Here is a 25,389-nt window from a genome sequence, read left to right as displayed (position 1 = left end):
GGCGGAGAGGGAGACAGTGAATCTGATTCAGATGAAGATGCAGAGAGACACATACGCCTAGGGTGTATGTATGTGTGTGTGTGTGTTTTACAGAGGAGAGGGTGCGTGACACCACACATCAGTATCTCTCTGCATGACTCACACACACACACACACCTTTTCTATTTCAGTTTTACTGATTCATATACCGCAAGTGGAATCTTGCAAATGTTCCTATCCATTTTTTAATTGAATCCAGCAGCTGGACAACTTAAAAACACTCAGGAAACACTCGTGGAGGAAGAACAGAGACACTGCACAGACAAGATCTCAGAGAGTGATGGAGGACAAGAAAGACAAAAAGACAGCAAGGGAGTGGGTGGAGGAGAAAAATCCTGGCACTAAAATACCATAAGCTGCTGTGGGGCTATATATAGCATTTCTCTGAGCCTTTATTCTATGATTGTGTGGGTGTTAATATAAAGATGTGAGCTCTGATATCAATGAGTTGAAAAAACTGATGCATGACACACATGCATGAAAACACACATCAGATTATTAAATAGCTACTGTAAAGAATGCATTACAATTGTAGAAGATGACACATGCTCTTGTCCAATCTTTATACATTTTCTTTTTTAGATCAACATCCTTTCATCTGAGATATTTTGGTGTTTTTTTCTGTGCTGAAGTTTATTTTGTTTAGAAAATAGAATAAAGGTGACGTCTTGTTACAGAAGCAAAGTGTGCGTGTCTTGAGCAGATACTTTGCAAAACATTACTTGGTTTGCAAGTTACATAATGGTCATTAAAGCAGATCATTCATTCATTGCAGAATGGCATCTAATACATTCATACATAATACATTTATATGTACCGTTATATCATTACAAAAAGAAATTGATATTGTAGATTCTCTAAATCCACACTCAATATATGCAAAAGTACAGCAAATGCACCCATTAACACACTGACACTCTGCACTTGACACACTCTGATGTGGACCCCTCTTAGTCCAGCAGGAGAGTTGCACCAGCTGTTGTCTGTCTAAATATTTTATTTCTTAAATCCCTTCTTTCTCTCTTCCTTAACCCCCTGCCCTCTTTCCAGCTGGAGTGCTGAAAATCTGCAGTTCACTCCCCTTTGCAAGAACGTGAAACACCAATTTACACTGAGAAAAGAAAGACTATTCTTTCTAGTACCATTGATCTCAAAGTCATGTGCCCCTCAGGCCATTATTTAAGGGTGGGACTGAGCTGGACTGAGCTGAAATATGCCATACACATGAGGAAAACTGCATAATTCTCTGTTGGTTCATCACTATGAGCAACAAACTCACATCACATATAATCTGATCTTTGGTCGTTGGTACACATGAAAGTACTGATGACAGCTGTTTGAAAGAGAAAGCAAATAAAGCTACAGTCACTTGGATAGAAATAAAGGTACAGGACTGAGCAGGAACCCAAGGAAATAGTAAACAGAACCCCATAGATTGTTAAGATAAAAACACATAGAAGAAACAAGTCAGATCAACCATTGTTTTTTCTGTTTTAGGGAAGAAAAACTAAACAGATTTCAGTACCAAATACTGACAAGTGGGCAGAACAGGGGCTCTATTTGTCCTTTCCAAAATGTAAATTATTTTGAAGTGTGTATTTTTAAGTTGAAACTGGGCAAAAGCTTTAGAAAAGTACTTTCTGCATAAAGCATGAATATCTTTATATTAATAAGCATACATATTTTTGGGTGCCAAAATGTAATAAAATGCATAAACATTTGTGTGCTACATTGATGAAGGAAGGCTTTGTTTGGTATGCATGTACCCTAGCAGCCAAGAAGAGTTTTGTGTGTGCGTGTGTGCGTGCATGTGTGTGCAGTTTCTTGTTAGTGTGACTGCTCTTGTGTCCTGCAGACAGAGGCTGCTGATTCAGTGAGGTGTCACTAGTGGACAGAGTGTTTAAATGCTGTCATGTGAAATTAGCAAGTGTGTCTTGCTACATTAATCTAAACGATGTGACACTAACATCACAACATACTGATGAGCTGATGTCAGCAGATGTAATGGGAAGGTAAATTAGAGATGTCATGGAGGAAGATTAATGAATAAGGGACATTAACATGGATGTGGGGAGGGAACTGTCTGCTGCTGCAGGGTAAGTTTCTTTGGGATTCTTCTGTGTATTTAAAGAGCATAAAAGTTTAAAGGGAACAAAAATGTGTCCTCCTCACCTCTGTAGTTGATGATCTCAGTGCCCAGGACAGCAGTCATCTCCAGCACAGTGATGAAGGCCTTGTCCATGGAGGTGAGGGGGAAGGGGGACATGCGGTGCCTCCTGGCCACCTTGGTGATGTCCACTGCACTGTGACCTGGAAAGACATTGCACATCATAAAATGGTTGACACACAATCAAATATTAGAAAACAGGAACAGTACAACTTAGGCTTGTGCTATGTCCAAAATATCTCTCATTCATTCACTTACTATTTTCGACATGTAAACACTTACTACACTGTAGAGCCTGAACATTACTGAATATTACCTTGGAATATACACCTCACTGATCTGTTTCCAAATTACTTATATCAATATCAATATATGTGCTGTAATTTATTTACTGTACTGTACTGACTGGAATATATGCCAGACCTGAGATGTCAATTGTTTATTTTATAGCAAGAAGTAAAATCAGATGATTAGGATTTTCTTCTTTTCTGCAGTGTATGAATTACAGTGTGGGATTTCTAGCAAAAACTGACCACTATGGATAACAGAAGAGGAACTGGATAGTTCTCTCCAGAGACCAAACCAAATATTTCGGGAATTTCTTTTACCCCAGAGCTACAAAATACATTAAAAACTATACTAAGAAATTCAAAGTGGACAATAACACAATCCAGGCACCATGAGCAGGGACTGACAACAAATAGTCCTGTTTGTTTGCAAAAGTTGTGGAGCCTGTGGATAATAGAAGTCCTTGATAGCAGTCATGCTGGGCTAATAATACTTCTCTAATAATTCCAAATGTAAAAGGAACAAAGCAAAGTGTAGCTAAAGTGTAATCTGCTCTCTCTCCCTTTCTATCCTTCTCTGACTCCCTCTCCCTGTCAGCGAGGAATGGGCTCTGGGCTTTGATTTCCTTTGACCCAGTTTCTTTCCTTTAAACATACACTTATGCTTCCACAGTATATACTGATGCTTAACATGAGGCTTAACAACCTCTGGCAAAACACCACATATACGCAAACACACGCAGACGTGCAAACACATCTGCCACACACAGCCAAACACACAAAGCTATTCATGTGTGTTTGTGAGCACTCTGTGACATACAGATATGACAAAAAGAAAAGAGTGATTTTGAATTGCCATATTAATACTCACTTGATCTTAGGATATTTTCTTTGCTGCTGCATCGTGACTGGACCTAGAGATGAAGGGAGCGATTGGGAACAAAGGACAAAGGGCAAAAAGAAAGAAAGAGCAGAGGTAGCAGTAATTTGAGATAAACCAAGCTGCTCTTTTGACATGCTTGAGATGAAAAAGCTATACACAGTCAGAAGCATTGGCAAGAGCTGTGTCACAATACACTATGCACTTTGTCCTGTTTTTTTGGAGATGACTGCATCTCCTGCATTACCATTATTATCACTTACTGTACAATACATCATCATAGCACAGGTGATATTCACATCGATAAATGCACTGACATGTCACACTATGATTAGATTAAAGCACTTATATATATATGGACAAAGGCAACAACATACAGAGTGACAATATTGTACCACAAGGTCATAACAGATGTATTAACTGTGCTACGGTGTAACATCAAATGTAGTGGAAATGTACTGTTGAGTATACATAGTGGCTGTTCAGATGTGGTGCAGGATGGCAAGATATCTCTGGAAATCGCTGATGCTGCGCAGAAGATGACCTAGCGCTTAACTAGTTGTAATCTATGGCAAGGTGGGGAGGAGAGCAGAGCAGGTTAAAACTGGGCTGAGTTTCCCAAAACCATATTGAGACTACAGGTCTCTGCTGTCCACAGTGTGTGAGGACAAAAATCCTAGTGGCACCAGTAAAAAAGAACGTACCTTTGTCAATGGAACATTTCAGTATAATTATAAAAACAGAAGAAAGCTGATGATGATAATCTCACATGATTGTTTTTCAAAGCTCCTGGACCAGAAACATGTTGGCAGTGATTTACCTATAGTCCAACATCTGTTTCCCAGTTCCTTACTAAATACTAATCATATACAGTAAGGACTATTAACTGACACAGCATATTGGTTTTACAGTTATTATACCACTGCAAAATGGTAAAATGGCCTAATGGGGTTGGGTTGCAGGCCATGAACTACAGTGGATCTCTGATACACTTTGTCCCTTTCCTTTGCTCACTGACCTTTGTGCATTGCATTGTGAGACAATGTTCATCAGGACATCTTAGTATCAAGCAAAGAAAGCATAAGTGACAGAATTCCACTGGAAATTATTCACTTTCAAACTATTTAAAAGTAACCGTACCCCCCTGATTTAACTTGATGTACAGGTTTAATCCAGGATGCTGTGACATCACTGTTGTGTTAGAAATGCAACAAGGTGCACTCCTGACCAAAAGGCTTTAGTGAGTCACTTTAGTGAGTTTTGCAATGCAAAAGATTAGGTGCAAATTAAAGCGAGAGCAAAATGAGGCTATCCAATAGGTGGCAAGTGCCAAGTAGAAGTGCGACTGTTAGACACTGCCAACCTCCTGCTGATAAAGTGTTTTTATCATGGGATTTACAAAAAACTGACATGTATAAAGATGTATAAAGTATATGTATTACAGTATTAACATGCTTTTGGGAAGCTCAGCCTTTGGGAATAAATAAGGAAGGCTACAAGTTTGTGTTATTATAATTTATATGCATATATACAAATATAGATCCAGTTGAATAAACTGGGTGAAGTGCAATTGTATAATATGAACTCAAATCAATTCTGATGTTATTTTGTTTTTTAAATCTATAAAAATTTAGAGCATCTATGTGAAATTTGATTTCAATGAGCTTTAGATTTTCTTGTTTTGGGGTGTGCATAGCTCTCTAGTTTTTGTTTTTCTTTTGCCTGCTTGCTGACCTGATTGTGTGTCTATCGCTATATTCACATGTGCTGACTGATATAACTGATTCCATAATTGTCAGTCATTAATTGTCAGCCTGTTTTTGATTCTGTGAACTCTGATGGTTCTCCCTCATTCAGCTGCAACCCTGGATGGATTACAGGACAATGGGCCCCTGGGCACAGACATCTAAAAGGCCCCTAGACCTCATTTTGAGGCATTTTGTAGTAGTCAATCTGTCATTTGATTGACTTTAAAGTGAATAAGTTAACAGCCCCTTCACGATTCTCTGGGCAAGGGGCCCCCTCTCCTACTAGACCTGTGCCTGGTAGGCCCATTTGGTGATCCATCCATGGCTGCAACTATTGCATCTTAGTGAGCTCTGTAACCTGTAGTTATCACATAACTGGGTGAGAGCAGTGTGTGCTGTATGGAGAACCAAAACACCCATGGTGAAGGTGGAGGTCTCTCTACCCACCCACCCCTTTCTCTCTCCTCCCCTCCCTTACTGCCATCATAGCTTATTATAGCTAACACTGCGACACCACTGGGCACCAAACAGCCAAAGTGAGAAGGTGAGAAGGTGGGATATGGGAGGTGGGGCAGAGTGGGTTGGTTGGTGGGAAAGGAGGGATGAAGAGGCAGAGAGATAGAAAGAAAACAGGTAAGTAGACAGAGAGATAGGGGATGGAAGTATGAGGATCAGCATGATGTGGTCCCACAGCCCAGAAAAAAAGACAAACAAAAAGAGGAAGCATGGACTAGACAGACTCCACTAAACTACAGAGCTGTGACATAGCAGAAAGGAGGAAAAACAGGAAGAATAGAACAAAAACAAAGACCACTTGAGTGGCCTGATGGCATCTACTTAACAGACATCCAGCACACCAGACATAGCTACTGAAAGCCGAGCATGTTAACTAGAGAGACAGAAACAGAGATAGACAGATGCAGGAAGAGAAAGACAGACAGAGAAAGTGAACAAGAAACAGGAAAGTGTGTGTGGAGGAAGGACGAATCCATACAGACCGGACAGAGAAACAGTGAGACAAAGAGTGGTAAGAGTGAATGATAGACAGATTGGAAATAAGAAAGACAGACAACAGACAGATAGAGAGACATAGAGACATAAAGAGAAAGAGTGAGCGAGAACTGGAGAGATAGCTAGGCAAGCGAGGAGGGAGAGGGCGTTTGATTTGCGCGCTCCTTGGAGGAGGAGGGTGAGGGAAGGGTAAAAAGGAAGGGGGGGGGGAGGGGGCGGGATAGTTACTCGAGAGCTGAAGGTCCTCCTGCGATCATCTTTAAGCCCCTCCAACCTACACTGGAGCTAGTGGAGATAAAGCATCGAATCACAGGCATCAGTGCATCTGTCCCGGCAATCACAACACTACAGACAGACAGACAAGACAGACAGAAGGACAGACAGCTAGACGAACGAAAGGACAATCACACAGACAGGCATCCACTACAACAAGCAACCCTAGAAGGAAGAGGAGCAGCAAGAAGAGATCTGAGAAAGACAGGAAGAGGGAAAGTAAAGAGTGAGAGTAGTGGGCTTTCAGGTGGGATAGTTCACTCTATAGTGGTCACACTGGAGGTCTGATGAACAGTTATACAAAATAATTCAATTGCATGTATTAATTTTGTGCTGCTTTTTAATTGGATATGATCATTCTGCTGAGACTTATGTCTTATTATTTTATGTCTATATTTTTTAATATTTATATGTATTTTGGTGCATCATGTGTTGTATTGTATTTTAAATGGATGGATCAATGCCAATGTCCCTAGAACCAACAGCTCTTTGTTTAGCATATTATCAATTCTCAAATTTATTTTAGTTAAGTTTTCTGCAAGGAATCACTCAAAGAACTATACTATAGATTTTTGTATTTAACATAGTATTTGTTTTGACATATCCTGGTAAATGTTTGAAGACTAATCTAAAGTCACAGATGTATAACATACAGTCCTTTTGGTGCAGTACTGCCACTAACCACTGGGACAGCTACCATGCCATCCATCTCTCTTGCTGTGCAGTATGTAGCACATCCATGATAACATGACCAGTGTTTTTAACCTACTGTATATCCTCAGCCTGTACCAGCTTTCAAGCTACTTTCAGCATGCAAAGGTACATTTTATATTAGGTTGGTTTAGGTTTGTGTAACTGAGATGATAAATTAGACATTGTAGTCCAAGTAATCACAGTTTTTATTTTCATGATTTATATAGTCACTAACTTTTCTATTATAAACCATGTCGCAGCAGCATTAACAGTAAAGTACAGACAAGGATCAGAATGACGAAAGCTTATTATAAAAGAGTTTGCTTTCTAGACTCTGTTTATATATTTACTGTTTATACTTATGTTCAATTTCAGAATTTATACATTTTTGTTACTGATCTATTTTTCAGTGGAGCGTCATCTTTACAATGCAATCTCTCATGTTCAGTTTTACAGCCTATCTTCCAGTGGGCCTCCATGATGGCATCAGCTGTGGTTGCTAGGAGATGTGCCACAACTGCAGAGCATATATATAAGCATATATATATATATATATATACATAGTATATATGTGTGTGTGTGTGTGTGTGTGTGTGTGTGTGTGTGTGTGTGTGTGTGTGTATATATATACAGTGAGAGCGAGTGAGAGCATGATTTAAAAAGAAAAAAGACAAAGGTGGGGATTAAGGGAGCTAAATACAGCTACAGCAAGACACAGATCAAACTCGCAGACACTGAAAAGCACATATGAAAACTAACGATTGACAGCTAGGACATTTTTGTACAAGGTGTGCTTTGCTAAAAAAGAACTACAGAGGACATCTAAAATTAAAAAAATAACACGATTAACGCAGAACAATTAAATCATAATCTTACTTCCTGCTCTTCTTTTCAAACACAGAAACCACAAGAATCACAAGTTTTCTATGTCCTAATTCAGTTTTACATAGTTATAGTAATGTCTTGCAGCTAGGGTCAATGGACTAAACTGGAAATAGCTAAAAACCATAATGCAAGGTGGAGTAATGACACAGGTGGGAAACAAGACTATTGTATGTCAAAACATAGCTCAGAAGTAAAGAGCATACCATCAGAGAGCCATGGGGGGCAATTTGCATGTGGAGATGAACACAGTGGATGAGCTACAGGGGGATATGTTAGGAAGTGGAGGGGGGACATGTGGAACATGAGTAGAAAAGCAGAATGGGGTGTTGGACGTATAGGTGGAAAGCAAAAAAGCAGACTGTCAAACACTCATACTTGTTCCTTAGCTACTCTCTGCTGCAATCCCCTGTTACTTGTGAGAGACCGATCAAGTGAGAGAAAAGAATGGGCTCATGTTAACAGGCACACATCAGAAACACAAGCACAAGGAGAACCGGCATAACACTTTGGAAACTCCCTTAGAATGTAGAAATAAATAACATAAAATAGAAATAAAGTAATCAAAAGTCAGTCTTGATATGTCTGTGTGAGTGTCTGTCTGAGGATTTCAGCCTGGCAATGCTTCACTAGTCTTAATGGCATGTTGCAGTATGCTGGGAATGTAGATATGCAAAAAAAAACAAAAAAAAAAAAAACAAACCAGCTTCCATGCCAAAAAACCAACCACTCTGCACGTCAAACCCAGTTGTCGCCACGGAAACAGCCTGATGATGGGTTGTCATCAAGATCTGCCAGGACGATCAATGGGCTGGGGAGGAGGGTGGAGGCAGTGGTGTTTATAAAATCAGAGTAGTGAATGTGGTTAGGTCAACGAGGCACATTGCCCAGGGACTGTGAGGCACCTGGGGGAAATTGATTGGGCCAATAACCGGGTGGCGGAGGAGATGCTCCGGGAAATGATGGCATTCAACAGCCGTGGTGCTGAGCTTAGCAAACAACACAGAAGCTGTCAGACAAATTATATAAAAAGGGGAAGATATAACTGTCCACCGTGAGGAGGAGAGGGCTGTGACAGGGCTAGAGGGCTTGTTTCAACCAGCCCCAACCATCTTGCCTCAGGAGACAAAGCAAGTGAGGGAGAGGGAAGGAGTTGAGGACAAAACGCTGGAGTGATAACGACAGAGTGGTAGAAAGCAGGACAAAAAGCCACTGTGGCAATCCAGAGCCAGATCCTCCTCCCTGGGGTGTGGAGGCAAGAGCCTGAGGGGGGAAACGACAGCAGAAAAAAAACGGAGGAACGATAAGGGAGTGTGTGTTTCAGTCAAGGCCTCTGTTCTCCATTGACTGTGGTGCACTCGCAGTTGCTCTTGAGCTTGCCAAGAGCTGCTTAAAGTCTCTTCTGTCAGCCCAACATCACACACACCCAAAAACATACAGATATGCTCACACCTTCTGCAGAAAAACATCACAACATCACCAACCACTCATACTTAAATCACATCAAATAACCAGATGGGTGATGAATGAAAGAGAATGAGTGCTGGTGGAGATCTCAAGAGAGAGGCAAAAGGGAGGACTGCTGACCACCGAAGGTGCTGATAGACAGGGCAACTTCCAGAGCTGCTCTAAGGAGCAACAACATCCCCATTCTTTTGATGTTTAACAAAATAAACCTTTTTTTCACTGGTCATGTTGCCCTGTATACCGCCACACTGTTTCTAAAACTAACTCTCTTATGTAATCTAAACCTCCCCCATAGAAATCTGTCATACGGGGAAGTGTAAAATGGGTGTTTATAAGAACAAGACTATGACCCCATTTACAACTTCTGTTAACATGCAATCTGTGTCTGCACAGGATGTCTGGATAATAACATAAAATAGATAGGTGTTAGACTTAGTAAGACTGATGCTGCTTTATGGGCTCTACTCACTTTTTCCTTTTCCAAATAATTGCATGGTTTGTTTAAGGATGACAGGATGAAGAAGATTGTGATGACTTTGTATCTTGGTACATTTTCCTTCAGAAGAACATGGTCATGTTGCATTTAGACCAGACTGAGATCTAATGTGAGACAGATGACCAAATCAAACGTGGTCTGGCAGATCTGATAACATTGCAATGTTTTGTATCTACAATTATGTCTTGAATTACAATGTGCTTTTTCCAATCCAGATAAAATAACCAAATACAAACTGCATCATAACACCAAGTGTAAACTGGGTCATTGAGGCTGCTTAGGCTACACTATGATTACCCCACTTTGACCTGTCACACTGGATCTTCCACAACCCCACATTATAAACCACCATATACTATGTATATGGTATTTGATATTCTTAGGAATATCAGCAAAGGCCACAGTCTAAAGTAAGACCAACTTTGCTAATCTCCTCATGAGCAGGGGGGCTGCCCAGTGAGACCTTGTCCAAAATGTTAAGCTCTCTGTGTGCCTCTCTCCCTCAGCTGCCTCCCTGCCTGTGTACGTGTGTCAGTGTGAGTCTGGTGCAGTGAGGTGCTATGTGGAATGCCAGTGGCCTGCATGCCAGTAGATAAGACATTGGTAAAAGGTTAGTGGGTTTACCTGGTCCAAGGTAGAGTACCTTGACTTGAGCGTGATGACCTCATCCAGGTGAGCCCTGAATTCTCTCCGTGAGGCCTGGGGGAAGCCACAGTATAGTCACTCACCTTCATGCCACACATTATCGCACGCACGCACGCACGCAGAGCAGGCAATAGGCATGCACACCCACTCTGACCAACAGAACATATCAGTTAATAACAGAGTTGCTCACACAGTCCGCTTATTTGCACACAAAAACACTAAAAGTACACACATACATCCCAGAGCTAAGCCAGTACTAACCTGCCACACAATCTGCAATCAAAGGAAATTTAAAATAAAAAGATGTGGCAAATGACTCACTAGAAAACACTAACCACCACCAACACAACAAAGATGGATGAAGAACAGAACCAACTCAGTGGATTTGACAACAGTTCCAGTCGAGCTCTCCTAGTGTGATCACGCCTCTCCATTAGTGTGTGCAAGTGAGGTTAAGAACCCACATTGTTTTTAATCCCTACTTCTACCCAAGGCCTCTCTCTGTCTGGATGTGACCAGCTGGAAAGGGCAACACTGGTTACAAATACTGGCAATGCAATAATACACTACAACTTTAAGACATTGGACTTGGTTTGGAGTAACTGAACTATGGTTACCTTCAGGAAAAGAAATTAGAATTTTTTTTTTGCCATATTTTTGTCTTAATAAAGTAGAAAAATCTCATCTAAAAACTGCTTTAGATTTGGTTTGCTTTGGTTATTAATTGAGTATCAATAAACACGTAAAACAATAAGACAAGAATATCTCAATTATAATAATTTACACTAAATTATGATACACAGGGCAAGCTTGCATTAGAAACATTAAATTAACATCTAAATTACCTAAGAAATTGTAGCAACTGGCAATTTATAACGTATTTTCTACCTATTCAGAGCATACGTTTACATTCCAACACCAATGCATCAATAATAAGCAAAGCTGGCTGATAATAATGGCACACTAGGGCTGTCAGACAGACTCTAAAAGAAATTACAGGACAACAGTTATCCAATTACAGTGATCTGTTTATGAACCAGTACTGAACTGTAAGTCACACTGTGGCTTGGAATGTTCTTTTTTTATTTAGTAACACTTATCGAAAAACGAAATTATCTCTAAACGTATGTGATGAAACTAAACTGGATGTTAATTATCTCCACCTTTGATTTTTTTATGTTTGCATCCAATCTCAGATTTCATTACTGTGCAATTACAAATCATCAGTCTAATGATCTGATCACAGTCACTGGGCCCCACGTACAGGAGACCAGTACATATATAACACCTATGCTGTTTTTACAAGCTGCTGTGTGTGCGTGTGTGTGTGTGTGTGTGTGTGAGAAAGAAGCCCTTTTCAGGAACTGAGGTGTGTACACAAAGGGAGAGAGAAATGTTCTTGCAATATGACTTTCATTCAAATACATAATTCAAGCATCTTTCAACTTCATTTCTGAGGTTGAAACGCAGTGCAGAAATATGCCAAATGATGAAGTGTGTTTATTCGGAGGGTGTGCAAGTCTGGAAACAAGGCAAGGGTTAGATACAGTTTGTGTACCAGAACAAGGGAAACAGGACATTTTATTACAAGACAAAATCCATAACAAGACCACAACCACACATAAACAGAGAGGAGAAACAGAAAGGATTGTGGGTAGAGTGTAGAAAATGACAGAGACAGCAGGAGTGCAGCAGGCAGGGCAGCACACACACAAGGGAAAGGATCAGAGTTGGTTTAGGGGCAAACAATCATGTCAGGCAGGTAGTAAGAAGTGCTGTTGAAGAGGGAAAGTAGTAACGGATGCTGTAACGATGCATTAGAACACATGCAGGAGTACCTCAGCAATGCTTAGGGTGGATGAACAGGAGGGGAGCCGCGCCTGGTGCCACGAGAGAGAGGACGGGAGAAGAGAAGAGGGTTAACAGAGCCAAAGCCGGGTTGAGCAGGGGACAGAAGCACACAGAGACTGACAGGTGGAGCAGACAGCGTCCCCTGTCTTTCAGGACGACATCTGCCTGACAGCTCTCTGTGTGACTGTCTCAGATGGGCCAAGGCAGCCAAGGGCATGACAAACGGGACAGGACAGGTCAGAACAGCAGGTAGGAGTTTCATGGGGGATCATCCCTCTTCTAAACAACAGGAGAACAGGTTGCACAGGAAACATCACACATTTTGAACATTGTGTTAATCTCTCACCAACATAAATTTAAGTGTCAGCTTGTTTGCAGAGTGATTGTGTTCTGACAGCAAAAAGAAGCCTCTGCTTATATCCGCCCATCATCAAACCTTCTCTGCTCTGTGCAGAAAAGCCATGAAAAAATTAGCTGAGCTTAAACCCATGAGTCTTTTCACTAGGATCTGAATTACTGGCTGCAATGATGCTACACTGGTTCCACCCTTAATTATGTGCTGATCATAATGCAAACGCAAGTAGTCCTTGTAAGCTCAAACATCTGAGTCTCAAAGACAATGCACTCTTGGCTGATTATACTATAACAAACAATGACGCTGTAAACTGATTTATTTTCCTTGTGATGTATGTTTGAACAGCAACAATATAGAACTGATTTCATGTACTAATGTGTCAATTTCTTGCAAATATGGTTTTCAAATTTCTGTCAAAGGTCACAACAATGCTAGATCACAGAAAGCCTGCTGTTTTCTGCATTTACTACTTAGTAACTCATCAAATGATTTCCAGCAGTTTTAACAAATCCAGGTCAATTCTTTCCCCACACATTACTGTAAGTAAACCTTGCAGACAAAGCAGGTGTCAATCATTGATCTCCAATTTAATATTCCTTCTTCCTATCATGATATCCACAGTAGACTTCTTACAAAACATACTGTAAATCACAAATCCCACGGGAAATAAATTGAGCAAGGAAAATGCAATGTAATTTATTTCTGGTGCCCAAAAGTATCACCTTTTACTGGTCTACTGGGGTCACTGATGATTAGAGTATTTTTATTTATGCTGTGGTAAGGCACTTTTAATATCAATGCCTCCACCAAAAGACACATGAAGACTTTTATTACCTCAGCTAATGAGGGTGTACGAAGGTTATGTTTCTGCCTCCTTTAACAAGATGTTTCAGGAACCTGCCCATAAATTTCCTTATGACAGAGGGCAGTTAGGTCAGATTTTAGAGGTAAATAGCACCTGAATGTTTATCTGTTTACTAAAGCTATTATGCTGTCCATGTCCTAGTGTACAGCTTTGCAATCATGTGCATATTTTTTATTTTCTAATCAAAATATCAAGACAAAAACACCACACAAAACTATCATCTGTGCTGGCAGTAGATTTTTGTTTTGGATTTTTTGATCCCTGTCCAAGAGCCTTCCAGTTCAGAATGACATATCATTGGGAAAGCCATTCAAAAACATCAAATCTACTCCCAACAAAATAATGCCTGGTGTGAAAGCCAAGCACGCTATGAATTATTACTAAAGTCATTAGACAATTTAGATCTTTCCTTATGGAACAGTAACATTTTAGATTTTATAATAAATTGCCTGTTTAAAGTCGGACTGTCAAGGAGATGAACATCCCATTCATCCCAATTAAAATGTTGTCGATTTACATTAGTTGTTCTCATAAAACTCATTTCTCAGATAATGGACTCTGGCAGGAAACCACAGGAGGTTACAAATTGAAACCCTTTAATACTGTAGCAGCAAAGTAGCACTGTTAAGAGGAAGCTCTACTTAACAACTGAACCTATTTGTCCTTTCTACTCCTACCACAAACTGAAATGATATTTAGTTAACAATTATCCTGCAGTGCATGACTTCTGTGTTCTGTCTTCTTTCAAATATATATAAGCTCTTATAGATTCATAACTAAAAGCAGCAATACCACATTACATTCCTTGCAGTACCTGCTTTTGTCTTCTACGTGCAAACCAGCTACATAACATAGTCTGTCATTAACATCCTCATTCCTTGTGTCTAAACTGAATTATTCAGATTGATTCAGATTGCAAACAAAACTTTCTCTGTTTCCTTCTGCGTAAATAAAGATGGAGAAGAATCCACAGCGGAAAAGTCAAACAACCAGTAACATCACTCCGTCATGTGGCCCTGTTCATTCACTGCTGCCCTTCCATGGCGATCTCACTGTCTACATGTATTAGAATTTAATAAGCTATTGAGTGAGTTGCCAGTGTGACAGAGACTGAGCGCTAACACAGCTGAACTGACAGATCCGTGTTATGGTGCTCACCAGTCTCCCCCGCTTCTCATCAGCAGCCCACATGGTGAATGAGCACGCTCAGTACAGTTGGTCAGACAGTCTCATCCATTTTTCTCACTGCCTTTTATTTCCTGTCTGTCTTCTCCCCCACCCCTCTGTCTCTGACTGTCTCATGATTCAAACGTCTCTTGTACTTTACTTTCTCTCTCCACCACCCGCAAGGCAAACTGTCAGAGTCAGTGGGCGTGAGTAACTCAAGACAAATATAATAATGCACACAATGCACATCAGCTTCGCACATACCGACGCATGCCCATAGTGCATGTGTGCTGAAGTAAGTGCACATTTAAATTCTGTCATTTATATGCTGTATATCTATTAATTAAATTTAAACTAAATAAATATCCCCTCTACTCCACACATTGTATGCACACATGAATAAGCACACAGCTCAGCTGAAGTGGTTTTGACTTACGGCCTAAAGCAATTTGACCCAAATGGTTTATGGGTACTATGAGCCAAATAAAGCACCGGGATTTGGGGGGACTGAATGTGTGTAGATTAATCAGAGACAAAAGACCACTTTCCTTGCAGCTGGAGCTACTTCCATCTGGTCTCTGCAACAATATATCAAGCATATTATAATACATCTTGTTTCCCATTTGACCGTGCTGTCTCAGCCATCCTTCTGCACCTGACATTTACAGGATGGAGGTATTTTTCACAGCCAAATTAATATCAAACTGTGTTTTCCATCTGGTTACTGAAAGCTTTTTGTCTCCCTTCTCAACAGAGTAGAGGATATGCTCTCCAGCTTGACATGCATGTTTCTATTTCCCCTTGGGCCATGTAAAGATTGGACTAAGCAGGTTTTTCAAAAAAAGGGAAGACAGTGCTCTGCAAAAATCTGTTCATGAAATAACTCTTAAGAGAAGTCAAACAAAAATCTGTCAGTACAGAAAGAATATTTTAGTGTCTCCAATTCCAGATTGGTGCAAGCATTTTCTTAACCCAGTTTAAATTTCCAGCGCAGCAACGTGTATTTTCTGTAGTTTCAATATGGACACCTAAAGGTTAAAGACTTATTGGATTGAATCAGCTTTTATCTTGCCCTAAAGGAATGTTTCAACATTTTGGGAAATCTATTTCTTCACGTTTGCATCAAAGGTTAGGTGGAAAGATGAACACAACAGTAAATATGAAGCTGCAGTCAGCATAGCTTAGCACAAAGACTGACAAGAGTAAACAACTCTACCTGTTAATTAGTGAGCATTAGTGAGTTATTAGTGAGAAATTGTTTTACAGAATACAGAAGGCCCCTCATTGGTCTTTAGACTCTTTGTTTGTCTAGACTAAATAAATAAATAAACAAATAAAAATAAATAAATGCATCAAGCACAAACGTTATACAAAGGCATTAACTAGCCTGCATGATTCTATTCTCCACACACTACCGAAAGCAGTGTGTATAAAGCTGCATTAGTAAAGGTGGCAATGAATGGCTGTAACTGACATTTAGGTATCAGTAGAGTCATTCTCCACAGCTACATCAATACACGCCTGCTTCTCCTTGTCAGCTGTTTAAAACTGTCATGGATTTTGAAGGTGCTGCTTCCACACTTCTTCATCCATATCATGCTCATTTCCATTTACAGGAGCACTCCAGCTAAGCTGCTATGATGGTGACTGGAGGGAAACACGATATCTCCAGGCACAGGAACAGCACAGGAATCAGGATCAAGGGGTGTCTTATTCTGCTCTTGCATGAATTTTACTCTAAGGTGCTCTGAATATAAGCAGCAGCTAAATGAGGAAGGAAAATGTGGACGGATTGGCTTTTGTTTCTGAGACGGTGACTGACTGATCGCTTGTTTTAAACACTGATGGGTCATGGAGTCCTGTGAGGCTGCTATACTGTCTCACTTGCTCATGCTCACTCTTGGCTGGCTGTCTTTGTATGTAACCATTTCCACCACCTCCCAACACTACAGGGACACCACAGCCACAGCCAGGAACAAGAGCCGCTTCATTATCCTGCAGCCCCTTGCTACTTTAAGCTAGTCTCATAAGCTAGGAACAGTCCCATCACTTATCTTACTCATCCTCCTACCCCATAAACTCATCCATGGCCTGACAGTGTACCTCCTTCAGGCATCATCATCATCCTCATAAGCAGCAGCACACACATGCACAAATATGTATGCAGGAGCACAAATTATATTTACAAAACACACTGCACACGCAATATATCCACCCCCATGCCCACTCAGCTAATGATACAAAACCCTTCACTTATTAAACAGGCACACAAATGACTTCTGAACGCGCGCGCACACACACACACACAAACACTCCTCTACACTCAAAACCTCAAAACATTCTCTCAGATATGCAGGAGGAAAGACATTACTTACCATCTTCTGCCTGGAGTCGGAACAGAATGAGCTCTCCAGCACATGCACACAAGAACACACACGCACTTTAACACACTTGCTAACTGGGAGAGGGTGAGTGAGAAGAGTGAGTGAGAGAGCAGGGAGATAAGAAGGGAAGCCTGGAGTAAGAAGGACACACAAGAGAGTGAAAGAGCAGCAAGAAAATGCAACAGCCAAAGAGACAATAAGGAGGAGGAGAAAGAAGGGGAGGAGGGTATATAGTCACACATATGGTGCTGTTTGCTGCACTAAACCATACATGCATGACTGAGGTCTTTGTGAGTATTTGTGTGTACATTTCCCATGAGCATTTCTGTTGAGGGAAGTGATGGATGTGACTCTTTCTCTCTCCCAACCTTTATTCTATCTCAGTTCCTCCCTCCTCATTCTGCCACTCTTACTGTTGTTTTCATGCTGATTTGAGATGATGGGTCAGGGGGGGAGAAAGCCCAGGCTGGGACTGATATGAGGTGAGCTGCTGGACTCACCCTAAGGGCTGGACAGATGGCTACAGACAGACAGACAGACAGAGAAACAGACCATGCAGCACAGGGCTAGTTAACCAAACAGCTCTCTGTTCCCTCTGAGTGTTTTCTATCATTCTCATTTATATCATTCTCCCCTTCCTCACCTCCCACTCTCTTTCAGTCTCTTTTCCTCTCTAACTGATTAGTTCTCCATCCCTTACTTTCTCTTTCACTACCTCCTACTTGCTGCTCCTTCTCACTCCCTCCATCATAAATCCTCCACAACTCCAGGAGGCCAGGACATGAAGAGTCACTTTTATGTGCTTTGCTGCACTGGAGGAGGACAATGCCACATATCTAGTAGAACTGCTGCTTTACTGATGATGCCAACAGACACAGAAGTACTCAATATTGTCAGGTAAAACCAAATGTAAGTAATTCCAGTAGAACGCAAAGGCATATAACACGTCCTATCTATTGTTTCCACAGGGGAATAAACCTTTAAGAAACGATGACACAGGCTGTAAAACTGAACCGGAGCATCACACTGCACCAATCCTCAATGACCTCAACTAAACTGATCAAACAAAAGCATCCACTAACACACTGGCTCAGTGTAGACCATATACACATATAAGCATCGTCCGATGTCTTTCTCTCCAGCACATACTTTAACAGTGAGCATTTCAAACACCAAATCAGTGACCAAATTTCAATTATCTACATTTTTCCTTAGTCACAAATCAGTTAATTAATCTATTTACATGTTTAAATGAATGTTAGCCTTAAATTAAGTCATTAATTAGGGCAAAATATCTAAATGTATTTGCTCACTGGGGCTTCCCAGATACAATATCATTTGTATAATTAATGATTTCAAAAAATAAATAAATTACTGATATTAAATGATCTATGATTTGTTGTGACAGATGACAGTCAAAAAGCACTTTACCTGTACTAAAAGGATAATATGAACAATATGAACAATATAAACAACCATGTCAGATGCAGCAAACCCAGCTCACCTCACACTTCAAATAAAATGACTAGACACGTTACAGCATGTATGAACCTGCCTGTTTCACATGTGCATGTTAACTGTTTTGTTTTGGCTTGTGACCAGATACTGAAGTGGTATGAGCTGAATCACACTACTGCATATTTCAGTGGAGAAGAAGTTCATTTCCATAAGCACTGGCCTTGGCTGCACAGCAATGCATCATGCCATTAATCACACACACACACACACACACACACACACACACACACACACACACACACACACACACACACAAAAAAAAGATCTATAGGACCAGTGGAAAGGAAGGCAGGGTCCTCTATGTGCAGCCAGCATCTGAAAGAGTGGTTTAAGGCACAATGAGACAGATGAGACAGTGACAGCATTGATTAATTTTAGTAAAAATAAATTTCAGTATTAGTGAAATTGATGTTTAGAAGACGGTAAATAAATAATGTTAACACTTGCAGATGTGTCAGTGAATGAAAAGGCAACAGACAAGCTAAAGGAGCATTTTTACTTTGTGTGGATAGAAGAAAGAACATATTCTTTATCTTTACCTAACTTTTATGTATAAAAGAAATAGTTGTCAAAACAAATACATTTGTTATTTCTCACAACCTACAGCTCACAACTAATACATGTTAACATGGAGGTGGGTTTTGGTTCTTTTTTCATATACATCACGGTGCCCAGACAACAGGAACAACAAACTCATAGTGTTTACAATATAGCTCACAATAATTTAAACTCCACTTCAGTCCAACCGAAACACTGGTTCAGTGGCCAGAAGTTATGATGAGACACATTGGCAAAGCGGTAAATGTGTGACAGTCCCCCACAGTGTCCACAATTAAATGCTCACAATATGTAACTGGTAGACCAGAATGGCAGTCTGCCACTGACCAGGCTCTCTGATAATTTATCTCTAGATTTAAAGAATTAAAAGCATGTTCCAGTATTTGTCAATCTGCATGTTATCATAACATTGTTGTCTTACAAAAACAGCAGAAAAAGGATTTATCTTATCTATTGACATTATTTTTGATGTTAAACCCAATGTGTAACTTGCAAATAAGGCAGCTGTATTTTTTGTGTGACTCACATACTCACACACATACTTACACACATACTTACACACACAGTTAACCATCCTCTGAGTCAAAGCCCCATCTCACTTATGCTTCATTAATCCAAACTCATCCTTACATAACTGTACTAAATGCTCACAAGAGTGGAAGGGTACAACCACCCTCCCTGTATCTTATGTATGTGTGTCTGTATGTGTGAGCTTTCCTGTGTGTGCACAACTAACTGACAGAAGGAAAATCGGGTTACATGAATGACTGTAGAGCTGCTCAGTTTGTAATCCTTTTGTATCTGCTTACATTTGTGGGTTGTATGTGTGTGCATGTGTGCATAAGACACTCTCATTCATTCAAGAATGAGTTTGTGCAGATTTACTGTGTGTCTGTGTGTATTCCCAGCTGTAGTTGCACTGTAACTGGGAATACCCATAACTTGACAAATGCCATTTGAGCTAGAAGTGCTAATACACGATTTCTATGTGTGTATTTGTGCATGTTTCTTTCTGGCAGAGCAGCATTTCCTTGCTTGTGTGTTGCTGTGTGAGCTGTGGCGCTGGGCCTGCTTGGATGGGAACCACAGAAGCTGCTCTGGCAGTGACAAGATTAAGACTTACTCCATACCTTCTCTTCTGAAAGCTAACATGCAGCGCTGCCAACAAGACCCAGCTAACAAACTATCACAGCCCACAGTGGCACATGAAATGCGTCAGTGAACATTGGCATTCTGGCTTTGGCTCCAGGGACATTGTGTATATACTGTCAGCTGCCGCTTGCAACGTGGGAATTTCAAAGAACATATGGCAGCTTGTCACTGGGAAACAGCATGTGTCAGAATCTAAACAAGCTAAGAGCTATACCTAGAAAAGCCATTAACTGTCTGTTATCTAACAAGCACAAAGATACACATGTCTAGACAGACATGTAACACACAAATAATGACTAATGTGGTTGGCATATGATCTTGATAGGCAGGTGAGGCTCAAACTGGGTCACTGACAAAGGAAGGCTTCAGGGGAGAGACAGGTGATTGTGTGCATTTGTATGTTGAGGCAAGGAAACAGGGGAGAGATGGGACAGGACTACCTCACTGCATCCAGCAGCACCTCTGGAACAGCAGCAGCATTAAACCTCCCTACTATCCATTTATTTACATCTCATACACTGTAGCTAAGCTCAGATCAAGAAGACCATAACTGAGACTCTCAAAAGATGATCAGTAGAATGAACTGTGCTTGGGTTGGGCAGACAGCATATAGTGCAGAGGCAAAAGGTAGCACAGATTCAGGATTTTGTGCAGCAAGCAAGCATTGAAAAACCCAAATTAAGGCGCTGGTTAGTCTGAAGAAAAACATAGGAACTGACAGTGGTTCAAACCAGCGTACATTAGTTGCACCACTAATGCATGCTAATGTGCAGAGACATTACATTATTTTTTTATTTTGCCATTTTTATCTTTTCATTATTATAGTTTTGTCTCCCAGCCTTTTAAAATGTCTTGTTGGGCGTCATTGGCTCTGCATCATTGGCCTCTCACAGCTCTACAAACACTGCTGAGCAGAGAGACAGAGACGGCAAGCGAAATCTCTGCTGGCTACTTCCTCAACGCATGACCTGCCTATGCACCATCCCTCCCTCCTCCACTAACATCCCATCTCTCTGTTCCCATGGCAACCCCCTAATCTATTCCCATGGCACCTGCCTGCTGTCCGAGAGACTCAGATAGACGTGACACTGACAGATGAGGTGAAAGAGAGAGAGAAAGGAAGACAGAGAGAGAGAGAGCTGACACCACTCGGCATTTTAAAAACCTGCAGGAGAGATGTGTTAGAACAGAGGATGTGGACAATTCATAATACAGTTTGCTGCTTTATAAATCAACAGTTAAGTATATCTTTAGCTAAAGGTTCAATGTGTAATACTTAGAGTGATCTATTAGCAGAAATGAAATGTAGCATTCATCACTATGTTTTCATTGGCGTGTAATTGCTGGAAAACACCAACTGTTGACTTTCTTAATCTTAGAATGAGTCTTTTAATTTGGGGTGCCTAGCCCATGTTAATCGAGGGCCATTGCCTTGCTTGTTTTCCGACTACTCCTGTCCTTCCCACTGCTGATTACCTGGATCAAGTGTGTTCTGTCAACCAGAAGCTTGAAGATGGGGAAGACAAAGTGAATTCGTATAGTGATAGTTGGAAAACAATCTGAACAGTGGCTCTCCAGGACTGGAGTTGGGCACTCCTGCATTTTAAATCAACATAGCAATGTGTTTCTAAACACTGGGTCTTGGCAGGAACTGGGTTTTGTTTTTAACGCGACAGCGATCGTACCCTCCCTTGCACCTGGAAATGGGTAGGGTGGGCTGTGTCGGGTGCTCAGATAGCTGCAGTCTGCAATCTAACCACTAGAGGCCACTAAATCTTTCACATTTTCCACACTGCACATTTTAACAGAAAACAAGTTAGCACTTGTAATTTTAACAGTGGTATGTTCAGCACCAATTTAACTTTTGAACTCTCAACACGTGATGCATATTTTACAAATGTTTCCATTTTAGTGGGGGCAATGACAGTGGACTGAGACCATAAACTGCAGTTAAAGAAAATGTGTTGAATTAAACCTGGGGAAGAATACGAAGAATACTCGTCTAAGCACAAGAACCACAACCTGCTGTTTCCATAAACACACACACACACACACACACACACACACAGACAGACACACACAGACACACGCAGACACACGCAGACACACGCAGACACACGCAGACACACACACGCACGCACACACACAACAGGTCTTTTACATATACACATTGAAACAAACACAAAACATACACTTAGCAAAAGTGAGACACTCAAAGTAAACCGTGACAGGACTGTGTGTGATGTGTGTGGGTGTGTAACCCTACAGTATAGAAACACTTTATCATTTTTATATTAAACAACTAAAATGCAGACTCAAAATAGAAATGGAATCAAAATAACACTGATGGAAAAAAAATAAACTTACAGTAAAACCTTTCCACCAAAAATAAATAAAACAAATGAATGAACAAGAACAATCTTTGTCTTTTGTAACAACTGGAGACCAGAGATTATGAGAAGTTAGATCTGCGAACTGGGAGTGCTGGCATCAAATACTTCATACCACAAGCAGATAAACATCTGATATTTTCTCTGAATCTTTTGTGCAGAAGAAATCTCGCATCCCAGCAAGCAGGCTGTGCATGACTAATTTCACAAAGTCATAAATACAAAAATGATGAATCTGTGATAGTATGAATGCACGTTTATTTATGTGGGTCTGGGAGTTTTTACTTACTTTAGGTGTGGGACAGGAAGCGGTAGAGAGGCGGGAAGTGGCTTGAGCACGGGGCGACTCCGAGGGTGTGGTGCTGAGAGAGGCTGTATCCCTGGGCAACACCTGCACACCCCGCGAGATAATGGAGTCTGGGATCTGAGATCACACACATGCCAAGTGCATATATACACCACACACACGCACAGATAGAAACCACATACCCATGTGCAAACACACACACACACAAATCCATGAACACACATATATATAAACAATATCCAGACACTATAAACTGTCACACAGTACAGACGCAAACACTCAAACTAGCCTAGAGGGAAAACATAATATATCTATCTGATATGTGGTTGTAAGCCAACAACTGCGTTCATGTACAGGACTGATGAAGCCTAATCACAAAAGATTTAAAAAAAAACATGACATGGTGATGAGAAATAATGATACTGAGGTTTCAGGCTGCTGAGGCTTACCAACATCCATGTGTGACTGGACAATGAGGTGGGGGGCTACTCTTAAAGCAGGTCCAGGCTGCAGACAGGGCAGGGTGGGATGATGGGTTTGATGTTACATGTGAATGCACAGAGTAGATGCACACACACACAGTCATGCTGTATGATGCTCAGAGATACATAGTGAAGATATTAGGGTTAGGTTTACTCTTTTTCAAGATGTTTGTGCAACGATTTAAAGTTTTACTAAACATTGTGTACTTCAATTAATGATAACATGAAGATCAGAGTACAGGCAGAAATGTTTCCTGATAAAATCATCATTTATCAGAGTTCATCTGCTTTACTTTCATGCAGCCTCATGCTTCTGGCTAAGATGTGGATGTGACAAAAATCTGAAAGAAAGCTTTCTTCCCAGGTTAGGGGCTAGTGGCTTCCAAAATCTAAATTTCTGAACAAGTACTTAAAATGGACTTCATAATGGGCTAATGAATTTTATACAACCCTTAAAACCAGGTTCATGGGCAAATTTTTAATGACAAGGTGTAGATGATGGGAGCTAAACATTGTTCCCCTAAACTGTCTGCACATGCTGATTATAGATACACATCATTGATAGTAATCTATTTACCAACAATCTGGCACTCACTGGAATTCAAACTTTGTCGGCCATTGAAGTGAAATTTTCCTTAATAAGTTCATATTTTTCAGGAACTTAATGTCATTTGTGTTTAAATACTGCATGCAGCACATTAAACACATGGATTTATGGAGGATGTGTGAACATGAAGTTAAATGAAGGGATCAGATCTAAGAAGACTGTGAATCTTGTATAATAACAAACCATCCCTCTGTCCTGGTACCTTGGCGGCGATGGATGTGGCGGTGATGTGGGAGGAGGAGCTGTCCTCAGTGGATGCCACACCGCTGTCCTTCTTCTCCTCATCCTCCTCCTCACACTGTACACCCTTGTCCTCTGTCTGGCGGCGTGGCGAACTGTTGGGTGGTGGCGAAAGGGGTGGCGGTGGTGACGGCAAGTCCTCCAGCTCATCTGCTGCCTCCTTTACCTTCACCACTGCATCCCGCAGAAGGTCTATAGCGTGCGGCAGCGCCGGCAGGATGAACTGGAAGCACTCCTGAAGGGAGGATGGTGAGAGGAGAGGAGTGAATATCAATGACTAGTGATGAAGTAGGGGTGACATGGACAGGTGTCCTGTAGCCAAGAAGTGAATGAAATTGATTATTTTCTCCTGAACTGTCATTGATGTAATATAAATAAATAACTTCAATAAATTCTCTAATAAAAACTGATACTCAAATAATGGCAGACTGTCAAAGATAGCTGGTGTGGAAGTGAGTGTGAATAATGTCTGTTTTCCTCTGTTTTTCAGGACGTCACCTGATTCTTTGCTGCTCTCTCAGGCCTTCATTTCAGCCACATTGAACTTTTGCTTGTTGTGGGGGTCTCTGCCTTTAGTCTGACCCTTAGCAAGAGGAATGCAGCTGAGCTGGACTCAGGTCATGTGACTGACTCAGCCAGCCAACGATGCCTCAGCTCCCTGCTCCTACTTTTGCCATATGTTTGAGATCACTGCCCTGCTGAATGATGAAATGTCATCCGATGATGTCTGAAGCATTTAGCTTGCTCCATATAACTCTGCATCCATCCTGTTGCTTTGCTCAGCAGTGAAATCATCAATTAGCATCTTCCCTTTGGTGTTAAGTTACTGTCAATCAAACTAAACACTTCCTGCGGTCTCACATTTAAAGGCTCACAGTCCTGTGCTTCATTCAAGTGTTTTTCACTATCCTGCCTTCATCAGCAC

At 40.9% G+C, this 25,389-nt stretch overlaps 1 protein-coding gene across 2 annotated transcripts in view; it reads right to left on the bottom strand.

The window, feature by feature from the left end:
- Window positions 1-25,389, bottom strand: part of gphnb (gephyrin b) — a 76,559-nt gene that overhangs the window by 8,478 nt on the left and 42,692 nt on the right. The window contains exons 7-13 of one of the 2 annotated variants that reach the window (XM_033325082.1): window positions 24,427-24,699; window positions 23,118-23,252; window positions 16,703-16,713; window positions 15,319-15,333; window positions 4,487-4,517; window positions 3,365-3,407; window positions 2,212-2,349 (exon numbers count right to left, since the gene is read on the bottom strand). In XM_033325082.1, the coding sequence (XP_033180973.1) occupies window positions 2,212-2,349; window positions 3,365-3,407; window positions 4,487-4,517; window positions 15,319-15,333; window positions 16,703-16,713; window positions 23,118-23,252; window positions 24,427-24,699 (646 nt within the window). The remainder of the gene's footprint in view (window positions 1-2,211; window positions 2,350-3,364; window positions 3,408-4,486; window positions 4,518-15,318; window positions 15,334-16,702; window positions 16,714-23,117; window positions 23,253-24,426; window positions 24,700-25,389) is intronic. The other variant, XM_033325081.1, reaches the window with a different exon arrangement.

The sequence above is a fragment of the Mastacembelus armatus genome, chromosome 24 (genome assembly GCF_900324485.2).
Source record: "Mastacembelus armatus chromosome 24, fMasArm1.2, whole genome shotgun sequence".
NCBI classification, from domain to species: Eukaryota; Metazoa; Chordata; class Actinopteri; order Synbranchiformes; family Mastacembelidae; genus Mastacembelus; species Mastacembelus armatus.
This window is presented reverse-complemented; position numbering and strand designations above follow the sequence as displayed.